Here is an 18,664-nt window from a genome sequence, read left to right as displayed (position 1 = left end):
ATCCGCTGAGCCATGAGGGAACCCTTAATTTTTTTAAGATTCCTGTTAACTTTTAAACATTTAAAGTTCTCCTTTTGTGAATATAGTTATTTCAGTCTGATAATTCCAGCAGTGGAACCATGCCTGGGTCTGTTTCTATTGTCTAATTTTTTCTCTTTGAAGAGATGCTCAGCCTTGGTACTGAAAACCATACAGGTTCTGACTATCTTCAGCCAAAGGTTACGTTTTCTTTTGGCAGGCAGATCACCTAAATCCTAGTAAGGATTGATTTGGGGTTTTCTTAGACCTGGTCTCTCTCACTTGTAGCCTAACTCCAATATCATGGCGCTCTGGGGGTCTCAAGTGCAGCCCTTCCACCACTGCAGGCCTTGAACCCCAACCTGTCTCCCCTAGGTCCACATCTCTGCTCAGCAGCTTAGCCTGTTACTGCTTCTTTTTCTTTTTTTGGGGGGGGGGGGCTTTGAAGTTCAATTAGGTCTCATTTGTTTATTTATTTGCTTTTTAGGGCCACATGCATGGCACATGGAGGTTCCCAAGCTAAGGGTCAAATCGGAGCCACAGCTGCCAGCCTACACCACAGCCACAGCCACGCCAGATCCAAGCCACATTTGCACCTACACCACAGCTCACACCAATGCCGGATCCCCAACCCACTGAGCAAGGCCAGGGATGGAAATCTTCATGGTTCCTAGTCGGATTTGTTTCCGCTGCACCGCGACGGGAGCTCATTTTTGTTTGTTTCCATTACTCCACTCAGATCCAAAAAAAAATACAATTGTTTTGTTACAATTGATGTCAAGGGTCCTGACCATGCTTTTCCTCTACAGGTTTTATAGCATCTGGTCTTACATTTAGGTCTTTAATTCATTTTGAGTTTTCTCGCCTCTGGTGTTAGAGAAATGTTCTAATTTCTTTTTCCACATGCAGCTGTCCTCTTCTCCCAGCACCGCTTACTGAAGATTCTTGTCTTTTGTCTTCACCTTTCTATCTTGCTCTCCGGCTTCCTCACCCTTTCCCTGCTCTCCAACTCGGACTAGTTTCCCTTGCACACGTTCGAAGCTGCAGCTTGCACCGAGTGCTCTAGGGCCTCACACCCTGCCAAGAGTGGAGTAAGAAAAGCCCCACAGTGAATGGGCTGGAGAGGTAAAAAGAAGGAAAATACAAAAGGGATCTGTCAAGGACCCTCAGGAAGGGCTTCCTCAAGGCCATTTTAGACAGCCCCAATGTCCTGGGGCTGACCCCGGCCTTAGGTCACAAAGGTCAAGTCCTGGGCCCACAACGGAAACCAATCAAAACAAGGCTGTCCCACGTCAGGTGGGAGTTCCCGCTGTGGTGCAACGGGATCAGCAACATCTCCCGACACTCCCACGAAGATCTGATCCCCGGCCTGGCATCTCCCCAGCACTCGCACGAAGGCCTGATCCTTAGCCGTGGGTTAGGGATCCAGCGTTGCCCCAGCTGCAGCCTAGACTGCAACTGTGGCTTGGAGCTGATCCCTGGCCCAGGAACTCCACACGCCACGGGGCAGCCAGGACAGAAAATCAGTCGGAAGGTGACCACCTCTTGGGGGAGACAGTAGGAGCAGTGAGGAAGGCGCATGCCCGCTATCAACAAGAAATTAATTTTATTTTTAAATCTGAGACCAGAACAAATAGGAAGACTCCTACCCTTGGCTGGCAAACTTAGGTGGTGGCCAAGAGGTGGGGGGAGAGGTCGGCAGCAACAGGGAGGGTAGGAGCACGTCCCAACTGCTGGCAAGCGGCCCTCTTCACTCTGGTGCCGCCTCCATCAAATACCCGTTCTCTGGAGCGAGATACCCGTCGCCGCCCTCAGCCTCCATGTACATGTCGCGGCTGTCGTTGCCCAAACCCTCTAGCCCGTTGTCCTGGCCACCACCGCCACCCCCACCCCGGGCCTCATCCCTGCCCCGCTCTCCACCCCTCTCCCCCCGCTTGTGGTCCCTCTCCCGGTCTCGATCGCGGTCCCGACGCCGCTCCCGCTCGCTCCGGTGGCTCCGACGTCGTTCCCGGTCGCGATCACGGCCCTTCTCCTCAGGGCCCTCTGGGCCGTCGGGACCCAACTCCCCGGGAGGCCCGTCGTCAGGAGGCGCGTCGCCCGCCTCGGAGGGCTCCGCCGTGTCGCCGCCGCCGCCACCGCCGCCGCGGAGCTCCTCCTTGCGCTCCCGCTCCCGCCGCGCGCGCTCCCGGCTCCGGCTGCTCCGCCGCTTCCGTTCCCGGTCCTTGTCCTTGCTCCGCTCCCGGGAGCGCCGCCGCTCCTCCTTGTCGCGACTCCGCGAGCGCCGCCGCCGGTCCCGAGAGCGGGAGCGTCGTCGTTCTCGCTCCTTGTCGCGCTCGCGGCTTCGCTCCCTGCGCTCCCGCTCGCGGTCCCGGTCCCGGTCCCTGTGGGGCAGCGGGGAGGGCCCGGGCCTGGATGAGGGGGGCAGAGGGTTGCAGCCGGATGCCCCGCACGCCCGCCCTGGCCCAGGAGCCCCGCGGCGACCTCACCTCTCGTCGTAGCGGGAGGTGTCGTCCCTGCCCGAATGCCGGATGTTCACGTCGGCCCCACCTCGCCGGGTCCCGCCGAGGCCCCCTCCTGCGGCAGGGCGGACGCGCGTCAGGCCCCACAGGGCAGTGCGGCCCGGGGCCGAGGGACGGGCGCTGGGAGAGGCCCGCAACCGGCCTCTGCAGCGCCCTCCCCTCCGCCTCAGCGGACACTCGGCCCGCGGGCCAGCCTTGGCCGCCGGCACCCCCGGGCCTCCAGCCCAGCCCCGCAGCCGGCCCGCCGCGGCCCGCGCGACCCCTCGGAGCCTTCCCACCAGCCGCAGGCCGCAGGCCCGGGCAGGTGGCTCCTCCGGAATCTTCCAGAGCAAGGGGCCCGGCTCTCCACGCTCTGGGCGGTTGTTCAGATCTCCCGACTCTCCGCTTCCCTCCTGCCCCCACTTTTAAGATCATTCACCTCTTTCCCTAGAATCCCAGCTCCCTCGTCTATAGAAGTCCTGCTCCCCCCTTGCCCCTTTCCTCAAACAGCACCTCCTCCGGAAGCCTGGCCTGCCCTTCCCCAGGAAGCTGCAGCACCCCCCCCTCCCCCCACACCACAGCGCTCCCTCCCAAAAGGTCACGGTGAGTTTCCACTTTTTTTTTTTTTTGCTTTTTAGGGCCACACCTCAGCACATGGAGGTTCCCAGGATAGGAGTCGAATCGGAGCTATAGCTGCCGGCCTACGCCAGAGCCACAGCAACGCGGGATCCGAGCTGCGTCTGCAACCTACACTACAGCTCACGGCAACGCCGGATCCTTAACCCCCTGAGCGAGGCCAGGGATCGAACCTGCGTCCTCACGGATACAAGTCAGACTCATTTCTGCTGAGCCAGGACAGGAACTCCTGTGTGTGTACATGATTAACAGCTGCCTCCCCCACCACCCAAGTCAGAACAGGGTCTGCTTCGCTCACTGCGACGTGCACGCGGGGCAGCCTCCAGGATGTAAACTGACCGAGCGGCAGTTGGTCACTAACGACCCTGAGGAGCAGCGGAGAGTCTCCTCCTTCAGATGGAGAAGCAAACTCAGCTAAAGTCACTAGGGCACAATGACTCCAGGACCTGCCCGCTTGTGCGCCCCCTGTGCCTCGGTGCACAGGGGGAAGCTTCAGGGAGGCGAGCTTGGCGTCCACGACAGGAGTGACGCTCAGCAATGAGGGGGAAGAGAAAGAGGCCACTGGATGTCAGAGACACTCAGATTGGGATAAAAAACCGACCAGGCAACGGGACCAGCACAAGCCCAGGGCAGGTAGATGAGTGTTTGTTGGCCGCTCTCACAGCATGAGGAAATTCCCAGGCCAGGGATCGAACCCGAGACACAGCAGCCACAATGCCAGATCCTTAACCCCGAGCCACCAGGGAACTCCCTAGATGAGCGTTTTCAACGTTCAGGGCACAACCCACCAATGAGTCACATCATTAAATCTGATGAGTTGTAACCAACATATACAAAGACAAAACAAAACAACAGAATGTAAGATACTAGCAGGTACCGCCTGTAAAAAAGATAATTACTGTCTCATAAAATTTTCATTTGGGTTAAGGGTATTTCTTCACATGCACACTGGGTCAAGATGCAGCAGGCAGCACTACTGCGAAGTCTGAAGGTCAATTAAACTAGGAGATTCTGGGACTCCAGGGTTCTACCACGACGGGGGACAGCAGCTTCGGAAGGACTTCCTCCAACCAGAGAAACCAGACAGTGAGCTAAGAGCCCGTCTACCAGGCTCAGAGACTCGGCAGAGGAGCGTGCGGTCTACTCAGCACGCAGGTCGAAAGCGAGAACAGTGGCCTGGGAGGACAAAGGACGGACCATAAGGGACCCTCCTGGGACGTCCACCCAGGAAGATGGTTTTCTCTGACAACAGCTTCTCCCGTTCACAGGACCTCGTCCTCAACAGCCATGTCTGGATGGCAGGACCTCAGCCCAATGCTGAGCCATTTTGATTCACCCACCTGGAAACACAGACTCACCCAGGGCTGGGTGCAAAGCGGGCACTTGTTTTTTTGGGTTTTTTTTTTGTTTGTTTTTTGGGGCCAAACCTGCAGCATATGAAGTTCCCAGGCCAGGGGCTGTAATAGAGCTGCAGCTGCCGGCCTCCACCACAGCCACAGCAACGCCAGATCAGAGCTGTGTCTGCGACCTACACCACAGCTTACAGAAATGCCGGATCCCCAACCCACTGAGTGAGGCCAGGGATCCAACCTGTGTCCTCATGGATACTAGTGGTGTTTGTTAGTGCCCAGCCACAACAGGAACTCCAACGCAGGGAGTTTGAAACAGCACACTGGACCAGTGTAGGTACCAAAGAGTCTGGTTTACAGGAAGAGTGAACAGCGTGGAAGCAAGCTGCCACAGGTGGTTCCTGACAGTTAAGGTCTGGCCACGAGGCCGTCAGAGGACGGTCACAGGCATCACATACCTCTAGGCTCCAAAAGACACTAAGATTCTATATCAACAAGGCCCCTTTATACTTTAGGAAGCACAAATGTCTTTTTGGGGGGAGGACGTGCCTATGGCACATGCAAGTTCCAGAGCCAGGGACTGAACCCGTGGCACAGCAGTGACACCACCAGAGCCTTAACCCATTGTGCCACAAGAGAACGCCCAAGGAAGCACAAATTTCTCATACGTGTTATCCAATTGACCTTGACTGAGACGGTGACCGATAATCAGAGACAGTGAGGGAACTGGACGGAGGAGGCTTTGAGGACAGAGACGCCATCTGTGAACGTCCTGCTTTTGACTGGGAGCCTGGTACACTGCTGGTGACCAAAGAGGCGTTTGCTAAACCAATGAATGAATGATAGAACAATGGAGAGGAGGAAAGCATAAACAGATGAGAGTGACTCCAAGACCCAACAAATGCCCCGCGCCCAGCTGGGTATCTAACGGTTGAGCTCGGGGACCTGAGGTTAGCCCCACTTTCCAGGAGGAGGGAAAAGGAGGGATGAAGAGTGGAAATCCACCAGCCAGGAAGCTCAAAAGCCAGAATTCGATCCTGACTGGCTTCTTTCTCTAGGTCAGTCCTCCTGCTCCTACTGGGTAACCCAGAACAAGCAGATAGACCAGAAGAATGACGTTGAGAACAAAGGACGAGCCGGCGCGAGGGAGAAAGGATGGGCGCAGCCGGGAGAGAAAGAGACGACAGAGCACGGGAGGAGGTGCAGAAAAGAGCTAAGAAAGGAGCCCCCAAGGGCAGGACCCCGAGCCCAGCCTCAGCAGGACGTGCTCACCTAGCCGCCGGGGCCGCCAGCCCTTCACAGTTCGGCCCCTCTCCACGTCCACGAGGACTCTCCTACCGTCAATCTTCTTGCCGTCTGCGTGCTTGTAAGCGGCTGCAACAGACGCGGGGAGGGGGAGGGGAGGAGTCCCCAGAGGGTCCTCTAGTCAGGCTGAGGCCCAGCCCTGCGGCATCCCCGCCCCCCGGGTCCCCATCAACACACTTGCACACGTGCACACACACCCCCACACACACACCCCCCCACACCCACCAGACAGCCAGGCAACTGCCAGCCAGACCCATCCCTTCCCAAACAAGGAGGGGCCTGCTCCATCGGCAGCTGCTCATCACCCCCAGTCGCCACTGGGGGGGCAGACCACGCGCCCCCCCGCCCCCCCCCCGGCTCCCAGGCCGTCCCAAGTCCCCACTCCCATTCGACAGAGCAGCCCCCCCCTGCCAAGGTGGCCAAAGTCGCTGCAAAGAAACCAGAGGTTAACTTAAGGCTGGACTCTGCTGCGGGGGAGGGCTCCCCCACAACCCCAGGCATGCACCCTAAAACATCATGCTGGGGGAGGAGGCCCAGCCGGGCCCCTCCGCACCCCAGTTCACAACGGTTTCCTTTTTCTGTGGGTTTTTTTTGTTTTTTTTTTTTTCCGGGGAGGGTGAGCGTGGGGGGAACAGACATCAAAACAGAAAATGAACCAGAGGGGGAGGGAGATCTTTAGGAGATGGAGGAAGGGAGCAGAAAGGCGGGCTATGGGGCTCCCAGGGGGCCTGGAGGGGCCCCTACAGCAGGTGGGGCTGAGGAGCAGTGGAGGGAGATGTGGGAGACGTGCGGTGCTACTGCAATGTCCTGCCTTACCTGAAAGGCCTGCGCCCAGCCCCAGCCCCATCCCACCGCTCCCGCAACACCTCCAGCGCAACAGGCCCTGGGAGGCCGGCCCCAGCCTGAGCCTCCCGGGAGGCGGAGGAGCAGAGGGGAGCTGTGGGCAGAGGCCCCCTCCCTGGCCTATCTCATGGGGGGCGGTTGGGAAGGCCAGAAAAGAGTCCCTGTTGCCCACACCCGGCCCTGGCTAGGGGGCTGTCCTCAACCAACCACAATACCCTGCCCCGCCCCAGCCCTCGCCCCCCCCAAATAACAACCAGAGGAAGAGAAAAAGGTGCCATTTACCGATGCCGGCCTTGCGGGTGTCCAAACCGAGCGGGATGGGGGGGGCTCGGCAACTCCTGGGGGCCTGGCGAGGAGGCGGGCTTCCCGGGGGGGGGGACACGGGACCGCTTACCTGGAGCCCCCAAGCTTACCTGAGCACGCGCACAGACCCCACACCCACCACCACGGGGTCAGCTAAAGCTACAGGGAAGGGGAACCGGGGCCTCTAGGGAGCCACGGGAAGGAGAGGGGCCACACCTCCTGCACCACCTGGAGACAGGCAGAGGAAGTGGCGGACCCCAAAGAGACCTCGTGGAGGCCTTGAAAGGGGGACACGAGGACTCACGCCAAGCTTGGGAGCTGCAAAGCCAAAGGCCTATCTTGTTGGAATTTAAAAAGAAGGCCAGGGAGGCCTTACGAACCTGTGCACCTTCCCTTTCTCCCAGCAAAGTCCGAGCTACACTAGGCACACGCCCCCGCCCGGCACACGGAAGGCCTCTTCCGCCTCGAGCTCCGCACTCCCTCCCACCACCTGCTTCAGCCCAAAGGCTGGCCCGCAGCAGACAGCCCTGGGGGTCCAGGAGACGGAGCGCTGTCCGCGATCCGAGGAGGGGCCACGCGGCCCCTGCGCCCAGAGGAGGGGAGCAGGGGAAGGCGTTTAGGGACTGGGAACCCAGTCAAGCAAAGGAGCCCTGCTCTTGGTTCGGAGTCCCAAACCCCAGACGAGGCCCAACCCGGGAGTAACAGTAAAGAAAACACGTGCCGTGTGTATCTAGGCTTCTCTCGCTCTCCCTCTCTCAGGTCTCTCGACGGTGGAGGGGCCTTAGCTGTGTTCCAACACCTTCAGCGGTTTGTGGCCTGGTGCCTGGGCCCTCCCGCACCCCCGGCCCCAGTTCCATGCACTCTGGAGAACGGCTGGGCTCCACAGCCCCTCGGGAGGAAGCCTCGGCCACGACAAGGGAGACTGGAAGGGGGCAGAGCACCCTGAAGCCAGCAGCCAAAAAGACGCTCCGGGGCCACTGCACTGGTGGCCCGCAGAGGGCAGGGGGAGGGAGCGAAGGCCGGCCAGGTTCCACCAGGAGCCCGGGCCCTAGCGCAGCCCCTCTTCGGTGTTCCCGCCGCCTCGCCGCGGACACTGTGAAGCCAGGTGCCTCGGGGGGACTGGGGTGACGGAGCCCACGTGGAGAGGCCACTGCCTCTCCCGTCAGAGTTCATCTTTCCCCTCCTGGGACCGGCAAGACTACCAGAGAGCGTCTGGATGGGGACAGAAGTGACAAAGGGCACCCCAACGAGGAAAGGGCTCGGGGTGCGGGGCGGCTGAGGGGCGGCTGGGGGGAGGGAGGGGCGCCTCGCTGCTCCTGAGCTGCCTGGCTAAGCTGGGCTGGTGTGCGGTGCTGAGTGAGCTTACCCATGATACAAACCCTTATACCAACCATACACTGAGGTGTTGTAAGGGGAGCGTAAGCATCAGCTGCAAGCCAGCTGCGTGGTGGCTGCAGTGACAATAAGAACAGTCAATTAATACGGCGGCCCCTGGACACGCCGCAGCCCTGCCCGCCCCCACCCACCCAGCCCTGCCCATGTGGACGCCGCCGCAGCCTCAAAGGGGGCTTTGGAGAAGGGGGGGGCAGGCGCCAAGCACGCCCACCAGCCCACTGCCCGCTGAGGAACGGGGCCGGGGCTGGGGCGGGGAGGCGGAGGGTCGGGTGGTCCAGCCCCAGCCCAGCTGGGGGGAAGAGAGGGCAGGTTCAAAGGCCAGTCCTCGTTCCAACCTGGCCGTCCCAGCTCCGTGGGGCGGGGAATGGGGAGAGGATCCCCGAAAATCCGACCCCTCCCCCTGCCTCCAGCTGGCCCCAGCCCCCACCCGTTCCCTGCTTGCCCCTGAGGTTCAACGTGTGACACTTACCTCCCCAGGTTCACACACACACACACACGTTGTGGGGGATTTTGGTTTTTGGTTTTTTAAAAAAACACGTATATAAAAAAAAAGAAGATATATCAGAAACAGAGGGAGGAGGAGAAGAGACACGGCTGAGGTCAGGTTTGGCGGGGTGGGGGTGGGCCAGACGGCGGGGAGGGGCCGGGGCAGCAGAGAAGAGAGTGGGCCAGAGGGAGGGCGCAGGAGGAGGTACTCACAGTGCATGTCTCGCTCGTGTTCGTACTCGATGAAGGCGTAGCCCCGGGGCTTCCCTGACCGCTTGCTGTAGACCATGTGTATCTGTGGGGGGGGGGGGCAGGTGAGTTCTGACACAGGCAAGCACCCCCACCACTCGCTCGGCCCGGGGGCCAGGCCCTGGGCCGGGTGATGCCAGCAACAGATGCTCAGATGCCCCCTCTGTCCCTTCAAGGACCCAGAGTGACCGGAGCTCCCGGTCACGGACACAGCGGTTTTAAGGGAAAACAAAAAAACAAAAAAACCACCCAGAGGGACAGATGTGCTAAGGGCCCTGGGTGCAGCACTTCCCGTGCAGCGTGACCTCAAGGCCAGAGCACTGAAGTGACTTAAATTAAATGAAAGCATGTCAGTTAAACACAAAGCCTTGGTCTCCAACAAGAGTCGGCATCGTCTTCCTTCAAGGGCCTGACAGGAGCGACTCCCAGCTCCAAGGGCCAGTCTGTGCCGCGCCTGCTCGCCCCTCCCTCGCAGCGACAGCAGCCGCGAACACGCGGAAACGAGTGGCCCGGCTCAGCAGCGAGGAAAGTGGACTTGCAAACACCAAGTCTGGAGCCTGCCCACCTCTGCTCTGAATCGGCACCAAGTCGTCACTGCCTCTATCCCAAGTCACGCACGCAGGGCAGGCCGGACCCAGGCTGCTGACTCCGAACCCCAGAAATGACCTGCGGTGTCCTCGGGGCAGCGAGCCAGGCTTCTCCCTCCCCCAGCACACCTGCCACTCAAAATCCGCCGCCCAGGCCACTCACCCTCTTGATGGGTCCGTACACCTCAAACTCTCTGCGGAGCTTGGACTCTGTTGTGTCATAGTTCTATGAGGAGACAGGGGTGAAGTTAACCAGGAGCAGCCCTCAGAACATTCCTGAGACAGAGCCTCCTGTCCACAGCCAAGCCCCCAGCAGCCCAGGGTGCCAGGCTCTTCTGGGGCTCAGGGTTCAGGAGCTGGGGACTCACCACTCTGGCCACAAAGAGAGTCTTGAAGGCATCACCCTGAGCATTGGGATCATTGTGCGGGTCCCCTGTGCGGGAAAAGCAAGAATCTGTAAGGAGGAAGTGCCGACGGTCTCACAGAGCAAGACAGATACGGGCAGAGGGCCAGAATTCATGGTCCCCTGGTGACCTCGGCATGTCCCTCTCTGAGCCGTGTCCCTAAAGCACAACAGCTTTTATCCGAGTGGCCGACTTCGGCTGGAGGGCGGGGAGAAGACTGACTTCAAGCTGACAGGCCAGGGCCAGCCTCTTTCAGACCTGAGGCCCAGGTCCCTTCCAGGTGCACCTAAGTCCAAAGGGGCATCTCCAGAGAAACAGCCTGATCCTTCCCGGTACAGAGCGTCCCCCCTCACCCGCAGGGCCGCCATGCCACCCCCTGGCAGGGCCTGCAACTACAGCCCGCAGGGAAACCGGAGCTGAAGCCGCCTGAAGCCCGAGACGGGGAGCCTACTGGAGTCCGAGTCCTGCTTTCTTCCTCCCGAGGCCGCGGGGCATCGGGGAGGAACCCAGGGCTGGTGCTGGAGCTCAGAAGCGGCTGACCAGATTCTCAGGCCCAACCTTACTACCACCAGGCCACTGAAGAATTCCACCACCACAGACAGAAGCCAGGATCTATCTCAAAAACAATTCCCACAGCGGACTCCGATGGCTCAGGCCTGCGAAGAAGTCCTCTTTGCCAAGCATGGTGGCCCAGCATACACGATGGCTCTTGATTCCCACCAGAACCCCAAGGCACCCTGCCCACCGCGTAGCAGAGACGGTTCTTCTACAACACAGTGCCGCCCGCAGAAGAACCTGCCACCTCTGGGGAGAACGGGAGGCAAGGAGTTGTGCAATCATCTCCAGAACACACGGTGGGCCAGTCCTGCTCGAGACGGAGTTATTTACCACCATTTTTCAAAAGGAAGTAACACCAACCCCTGAGGCATGGGAGAGGGGCAGGCGTCAGAGCAGCACAGAAGCCAAGGCTGGCTTTCAGCCCTCACAGCCTAGCCCCCCACGGAACCCCCTGCCTTGGCCTCCCGGGAAGAGTGTGAGTGCTCTAAGAAGCCACTGCATTAAAAGTCACAGATCTGTTTCCCATGAGAGGATCTAGCTGCAAAGGTAAATGAAGTTCGAGACGATCTCAGGGAATTCCTCGAAAAGCAGAAGACTGAACCCAAACTTAAGAAAAACTACCCGGACACTGCTGGGACCTGAACGTGATGGTAACCAACACTGCCTGGAAACTGGTGGCGGCCTGTGACAGTAACCCCATCTGTGCCTGCCCCGCGAAGCCTCACCCTACCTCTTCCCTCCAGGCTGTCATTTTCTGTGCCCAGATGCCCCCACCTGCATCCATTCATCCAAATTATTCTTTGTCAGTGCTCTGCACCTGGAACTCTCGTAGGTGCTGGGGAACGCGACAAAGAGGCCCCTGCCTTCCCGGCGCTCATGTACTGCTGAAGGAAGACTGACAGATGCCACGAGTGCCCAGCAGATGAAAGCAGAAACCACGCAGGCGTACTGCACGAGCACCATGGTTTCTGCTTAACCCAAAGGTCAGGAGTGGGACCAAAAGCAAAAGCCAGCACAGCTGAGCCAAGAGCACCCACGTAGCTGAAGAAAGGCCAAAGCGCAGCAAGTTTCGGTACCTGGGGATGGAGGCTCTCAGGAGCAGAGAACCCTACTGCACTGGATCCCTCCCCCCTTTCTATCACAGGGACGTTCAAACAGCGAAGGAAATGGGTAACAGAAAAAATGAACCCCCGTGAACCAGCTTCAGTTAGCACCACATGGCTACAGCACTTGTGAGAGGCTCCCACTCTACCCCGATGGTTTTTTCATTTTTTGTTTTACGGCCGCACCCGCAGCATAGGGCAGGTCCCAGGCCAGGGGTTGATCAGAGCTGCAGCTGCTGGCCTGCGCCACAGCCACAGCCACAGCACCACGGGATCCAAGCCCCAAGGGGACTCCTCCAACCAGTATTAAAATCAAACCCGGAGTTCCCATCGTGGCGCAGTGGTTAACGAATCCGACTAGGAACCATGAGGTTGCGGGTTCAGTCCCTGGCCTTGCTCAGTGGGTTAAGGGTCCAGCGTTGCGTGAGCTGTGGTGTAGGTCGCAGACGTGGCTCGGATCCCGCATTGCTGTGGCTCTGGCGTAGGCCGGTGGCTACAGCTCCGATTTGACCCCTAGCCTGGGAACCTCTATACACCGTGGGAACAGCTCAAGAAAAAGGCAAAAATACAAAAAAAAAAATCAAACCCCAAGTAAGTCACTGTAGTTGATGAAAACTTTGGGGGGGGGGGAAGTAACCATACTACTGTTATGACACCTTAAAAAATTATGGTTAATTCCTTAACCTGAGACCCAGCGTCCAGTGTTCAAACATCCTGAGCTGTTTCAAAAACTGGATTTTCAGTTGGCTCATTTAAACGGATCCCCTTTAATCCATTTGATTTTCCTTAACCACTTCTTTAAGAGTAAAGAAACTGGATCACAAGTTTGTCCTATACAATTTCCCACGTTCTAAATTCAGCTGACGGCTTCTGCAGCATCACTTAACATGCCAAGACCCCATTCTTAAAGTATGGAAAACAATTTCCAACAAAAGCGATTTATCCAAGGCCACACAGCAGTAAGTAGCAGCAACGGGGTTAAAACTCCTAGGGATTGGACTAGAAGGCGTGTACCCAGCGGCAGAGCTGAAAGGTTCCCCTGAGTTAACTGTGCCAGCAGTTCTGAGTGCCAGGTCCTCTAAAAGCAGGGGCCACAGTTGAGAGCAAAATTCCATGCAAACCCTGCCTCCCCGGAGCCCCTGGAAGCCACTGTGGAGATACGTGCTCATCAGCGAACCTCTCCTGCAGACTGAAGTGATCGGCCTGCAGCAGGAACCAGGGTGTTCAGTGTACAAGGGGACCCCACCCGAGCAAGGGAGTCACAAAAGGCTTTCCTGAGGAGTGACTCGGGCAGAGACAAAGGGCAGTTCCATATAAACCAGGGTGTCCATCATCTAAGACTGGGGGAACACCCTGGGCAAAGACCCAATAACAGGAGAGCCCCCAGAAGGATGTGACAGGAGAAGAGGCCCGAGTTGCCTGGAGCAGGGGGAGCAGAGGCAGAGCGCCTCCTCGCTGGGCAGGGGCTCTGGTCTTTATGCTGGAAACAAAAAGCTGCTAGCAGAGAAAAATACCATCCCAGAGTTATTGTTTTTTTTGCCTCTTCTAGGGCTGCACCCGAGGCATATGGAGGTTCCCAGGCTAGGGGTCCAATTGGAGCTGTAGCCACCAGCCTACGCCACAGCCACAGCAACGCGGGATCCGAGCCATGTCTGTGACCTACGCCACAGCTCATGGCAATGCCAGATCCTTAAACCGATGAGGAAGACCAGGGACTGAACCCGCAACCTCATGGTTCCTAGTAGGATTTGTTAACCACTGGACCACGACGGGAACTCCCAGAGTTTTATTTTTAAAAGCGGTGGGGACAGAGATGTAGGTAAACCTGCCTGACCAGGCTGAGGGGCCCTGGATGGTGAGGGGCACAGACAGAAGGCTCAGATCGGTAACACTGAGAGAATAATGGGGAGAGGGCTGGGTGACAGACTGAGGAACAGTAAGAAAAAGGTGTTAAAACCAGCAGAATGGCAACAGCTGAGGTTATAACTCGCAAAGCTAGATGACCACGTTCCAGTGAAGGAAAGATCCAAAGACGATCGGCTTGGCGGGGAGAGGAAATCCTGACTGTGGTTTGCGATGCCTTTGAGGCATCTGGAAAGACAAGAAGGCAGTGAGTGCCAGGCTCAGAGAGCTCTCGCTAGATCTACCCAAGGCACTGGCATTAGCTCCCTGAGGAATGAGCAACTCTGGGAATGAGGTTCTTAGGGAAGTGATTCACCTCAGCCTCTCGAGTACAAGAGGAAAGAAAACCCAAGTCTTCACACTATAAAGCCCTCGCTCTAACAAGAAAGGGCCATGTGAGCTGACGTATGACCCTCTTGTAAAGTCTGATAAACAGCTGCCTATCCCGGACTCCAATTCCTCCTGCGCCTGGAAGGGAGGAAACACCCCCAGCCCAAGGGTGCTACGGTGGAGCCAGGACCCTTCACTCGGCCAGACCTCGCTGCCTTACGCTGGCAGATGCGGCCGGGCCGCGGTGGCCTGTCCGAGGGCAGGCCCCTGCAGGATGCAGCCCAAGGCTCCCTGGCTGTCCACCCTTACTCCACACTCGCCTGCGTAAACGCCTAAACCAAATACAGTGCTTGGCAAAGGGAGGGGGCTAAGAAAGTGAACTGAACTCACTTTCCCAAATTAGAGTCCTGGGGTGGACCTGGGGGAGAGAAACACAAGCGTGCTCGACTTGGACACATGAAAGGAGGAGAGAGAGACTTACACATTTTGAGTTCTGTCTCCACTTCCTGCTGTCGCCGTTCAATTTTTTCTCGTCTCTGTGAGGAAAAAGGCAGACCACTGAATACACAGAGAAGTGCCCTGATGTCAGGGAACACCCTGAAGGGAAGAGGCAAAAGGAAGATACGGGGCCACGAGGCAAACGTGACATACCTTCCTCTCCATTCGTTCCTCCCGGGTTTCTGCTCGAGTTGGAGGAGGGGCATCTCGAGGGTCCTGGGAACAAAAAGAGGTGACAGGGTGGGAGGGACAGGGGAAAATAGCAAGGGACGCCATCCAGGAAATAATGAGCATCTCAGCCACGCCCCTGTGCTTGTACACACACGCATGTGTGCAAACACGGCCAGTTCCTAGGCCAGTGGAGGTGGGGGAATGGTGCAAATCAAAGCATGATCCATGCCCCATGCTATCTGGGAACTGTTACTGGTCTGTGACAAGAGAACTACAGAAACTGGCATTAAGTATTCAGAAACCTCGACAGCAATCTGACAGAGTAGCTTTATATCTGTTGAACTCAACAAATGAAATTTGATTTGCTTTTTTTTTTTACTTTGTAGCCTTTCTCTAAAAATACTAGAAAGTGAAAATAATCCTTGTGTTTACCAAAAGCACCACTCTGCAGCAGACTTATCCTTAATTGCAGATAAGAATTGGGACCAGGCCTGAAGCAAAAGAAGCTGACAGTGCAGTGCTCGGAGGCAAACAACTGGACACCTTCTGAGGGCCAGGGTAGTTCCTGAAGGTCTCGGCAGCACTCATTAAACAGTAACTGTCACATGACCACATCTGCCGCCGGCCTGTAACTACTGCATTGGCTTAACTGGCTAGTCATATTTTCCAAATACCGGTTCACAGAGGCTGGCAAATACTACTATAGAGTCAACCTCCTGTCACCTCTGTACTAAACTTCTGCTCCACAACTTCCTTCACCTCCCCATTCCCACCTGATGCCAGAACTTTCTTCTTCTGACTCCTGTGTGCCAGCACTTCTTGGGTGTCCGCCGATGCACCTCAACAGGTGGATGTTGTTAACCCAATTTCGAAAATGAAAAAATTGAGGCCCATAGGCCAAAGCCATTTATCTCTGTTCACCCTGCAGGTACAAAGCTGCAATTCTCAAGCCTGTGGTCTTCAGTGCACCAATCACCAAGTGCTAACCCTTTACAAATTTCACCATATTAATGACCAAAATGGTCATTAAACATTAAGAAATAATTGATGTTTACTGACTGCTTGGCGTCAAGCCCCATAACGTTAAAAAAAAAAAAAACAGTCAATTCTCCATCAAATTACATCAACGACACTAATATTCCCCTGCTAAACATGGGGGGAAAAAATCACAGCAGTTAGAGGATACACCTCTTGCCCAAGATCACGCAACCAATAAATGGCGCACCAAGGACTAACTCAAGAGTCTGAATCCTCAACTGGTAGTTACTGAATTTTCACAAAAGTCCTACAAGGGCTGTGTTACCAATCCAACTAAGACAGGGAAACAGGATAAAAGTCACCTGCCTCAATCACACAGCTAGAAAATCGCCAGAGACCAGACTCTCCGACCCAGCCCACTCCAAGCCTCCTCAGTGAACTCACCTCAAACTCTCGGATGTAGGGCGCAATGCCACAGTAAGGTTGATTGTGGTGTTTTTCATGTGGCAGTTTCTCCAGGGGTGGCAGGTATGGGATGGGGTCACGGGGAGCAAAGAGGGCCAGAAGGTTGGGCGGCAGGAACTGGGTCATCGTGCCAAGTCTGAGAGCAGAAACAGGACCATCTTATGTTAGGGTGAGCTGGGGGAGATGAAGCCCCTATCAATCCCTTGCCTCCCAAGAAAAGAGAGAAACACGGACAAATATCTCAAAGTCGCTCCTGTAAGGGCACAGAGCGATCGATCCTTAATCACAGGGGCAAGCAGATTCTAGAGGGAGGGCTGTGTGAACGGGAGGGGAGGGGGAGGGCAAGAGAAGAGAAACAAAGACTGAAAACAGGTTTCCGAGCAGTGAAGTCCTGAGCAAGGAACTGTGGGGCTGAAGGTCCCTGCGGGCTTGTGGGGCATCAAGGATCCCGAGGAAGGAGGTCCAGGGCCGTGGCGGCTGGTGGTCCCGCACCTTGGATAAAAGGTTATAGGGGGAGGACCGCAAGAGGTCTCTAATCAGGAGAAGGGGTCAGTCATAAACAGCAAACCTCTCAAGCCAGGGGGTTGTGGGTAATAGAGCTAGGCCCCGCAGGCGAAGTGGATTGTGGGTAAGGGTCCAGGACGGAAGGGAAGCGAGGACGAAAAGAGGCAACACAGCGCAAAGGCCTGTGGGTAAGTGACCGCTGAGGGCGGGGGAGGGGGACTATGGAAAAAGCCTAAGTGACCGGAGAACTCTGGGTAAGGCGTGCAAAAAGGTGCTGTGGTGGCGGCGGCGCGGGAAGACGGCCCGGTCCCGGGGAAGGGACTGGGATCCACCGCAGGGGCTTGTGGGTAGCGGCCCCGCACCCGGTAAGGCCACTCAGTCATACTCACCCGCCGCGCGGCGCCCTCCTCGGCCTGGCGACGGTCCAGGAGCTCGCGGCGGCCCCACAGCAGCAGGTACTCTAGCTCTAGCTTCGACTCAGACAGCGACCGCGTCCCTCAGTCTCTGTCGCCCGCCCAGCGCGCGCACCAGGCCGCAGCTCACGAGCCCGCGCGGCCTCGGCTCGCGACAGGGGCAAGGGGGTGGAACCAGCCTCAAATCCCTCCGCCGACCCTACTGCGCACGCGCCGCGCGAGTCAAGTGCAACCCACACACAGGAACCTTGGCTCCGCTGCGAGCACTGCGCACGCGCGAGGCCACTACCCCCGCCTTCCGGCACCTTAAACTCCCTTGCCGCGGCGGGATGAAGGTCACAGTGCGCACGCGCGCTCCGTCCCAAGCGGTCCCCTTTCACCTCGCGCTCAGGGCTCCAACTGCCTCTGTCCGCGAGACTCTTGATGCTCCACGCCTTTTCTTACACACTTCCCGGATCTTGCGCGCATGCGTCTAATGTCTTTCACACTGAAATATCCTTCCGCCGCCTGGCAAAGAGTTCCTACGTGAACAGTGTGATTCCTTAACCTAGGAAAGCAGTAACTGTTCATTGAGCGCCCAATGTGTGCGTGGCGTTGTTTGGGCTCTGGGGATATAGCATGCGACTGAAGCAAAGTCTTTTCCTTTTTGGAGCTTACATTGTACTGAGGGAGACAATAAAGGCATTTAAAAAGATAAATTTAATTTCCGACGGTGGCCAACACAGTAAAGAAAAATAGGGCCGAGTACGGGAATGGGCGGGGATAGAGGGGTTATTTTAGAACTAGGTCCTTCTGGAGAGGTGAACAGAGACTGATGGAAGGGAGATCTGGGCGGGTTTAACAGCAAGTGCAAAACAAAGGTCCTGAATTGGGGCGGAAAGTGGGACTCTCATGTTGGCTGAGAGAGCAGAGAGCTGGCGGATTATTTAGGGCCCTGTAGACCTGTAAGAAGTTAAAATATTTGAAGTTTGGGGAATATATTCAATTGCCTGTTTGATAATAATTACAGAAATTACTACAAAATTTAAATGACTAATATGCTACTTAAAAAAAATATCTTGAAGCGTTCTCTCGTGGCACAGCAAGTTAAGAATGAGCATTGTTACTGCATTGGCTTGGGTTGCTGATGTGGAGTAGGTGCCACCTCTAGCCAGGGCACGTCGACATGCCATGGGCATGGCTTAAAAAAATAGATACGGGGAGTTCCCGTCGTGGCGCAGTGGTTAACGAATCCGACTAGGAACCATGAGGTTGCGGGTTCGGTCCCTGCCCTTGCTCAGTGGGTTAACGATCCAGCGTTGCCGTGAGCTGTGGTGTAGGTTGCAGACGCAGCTCGGATCCCGCGTTGCTGTGGCTCTGGCGTAGGCCGGTGGCTACAGCTCCGATTCAACCCCTAGCCTGGGAACCTCCATGTGCCGCGGGAGCGGCCCAGGAAATAGCAACGACAAGAACAACAACAACAACAAAAAAAGACAAAAAAAAATAGATACGTATACATAGACACGTTTGCTTTCTGTGTGTATGTATGTGCACTATTTTTTGGAACTTTTCCATAATTCTAAAATTACTTCAAAATTAAAAAGTTTGAAGAAAAATAAAGCTAAACCCACCTTAATAATGTATTTTTTTTTCAGTACCATTGGATAGATAGTAAATGGCTGAGACACTG

The 18,664-nt window shown here is 56.6% G+C and overlaps 1 protein-coding gene across 2 annotated transcripts; it reads right to left on the bottom strand.

Annotated features, from left to right (window-relative positions):
* Positions 1–1,605: 1,605 nt before the first annotated feature.
* SNRNP70 (small nuclear ribonucleoprotein U1 subunit 70) lies at positions 1,606–17,192 on the bottom strand. Of its 2 annotated transcripts, none has more exons than XM_047789994.1 (10): positions 16,972–17,192; positions 16,058–16,214; positions 14,618–14,680; positions 14,448–14,502; positions 10,038–10,102; positions 9,833–9,895; positions 9,047–9,128; positions 5,774–5,875; positions 2,505–2,592; positions 1,606–2,399 (listed from the first exon to the last, which is right to left on the bottom strand). In XM_047789994.1, the coding sequence occupies exons 2-10, from the start codon at positions 16,202–16,204 to the stop codon at positions 1,769–1,771; spliced, it is 1,296 nt and encodes a 431-aa protein (XP_047645950.1). In that variant the 5' UTR covers positions 16,205–16,214; positions 16,972–17,192; the 3' UTR covers positions 1,606–1,768. The 2 variants fall into 2 exon arrangements, with proteins under 2 accessions (XP_047645950.1, XP_047645948.1); XM_047789992.1 differs by having other exon boundaries at positions 1,606–2,426; positions 16,972–17,191.
* Positions 17,193–18,664: the final 1,472 nt, after the last annotated feature.

This window comes from Phacochoerus africanus, chromosome 8 (assembly GCF_016906955.1).
Source record: "Phacochoerus africanus isolate WHEZ1 chromosome 8, ROS_Pafr_v1, whole genome shotgun sequence".
Lineage (NCBI taxonomy): Eukaryota > Metazoa > Chordata > Mammalia > Artiodactyla > Suidae > Phacochoerus > Phacochoerus africanus.
This window is presented reverse-complemented; position numbering and strand designations above follow the sequence as displayed.

What these genes read in the sequence shown, in the direction of transcription:
- SNRNP70 (XM_047789992.1), bottom strand. Translation starts at nt 16,204, where the DNA reads ATGACCCAGTTCCTGCCGCCCAACCTTCTGGCCCTCTTTGCTCCCCGT. An exon ending in GGAGACAGAACTCAAAATGT is followed by an intron (nt 10,103 to 14,447) that starts GTAAGTCTCTCT and finishes TTTCCCGCACAG; the next exon opens with GGGACCCGCACAATGATCCC. An exon ending in CTGGCGGCCCCGGCGGCTAG is followed by an intron (nt 2,593 to 5,773) that starts GTGAGCACGTCC and finishes GCCCTGCCGCAG; the next exon opens with GAGGGGGCCTCGGCGGGACC.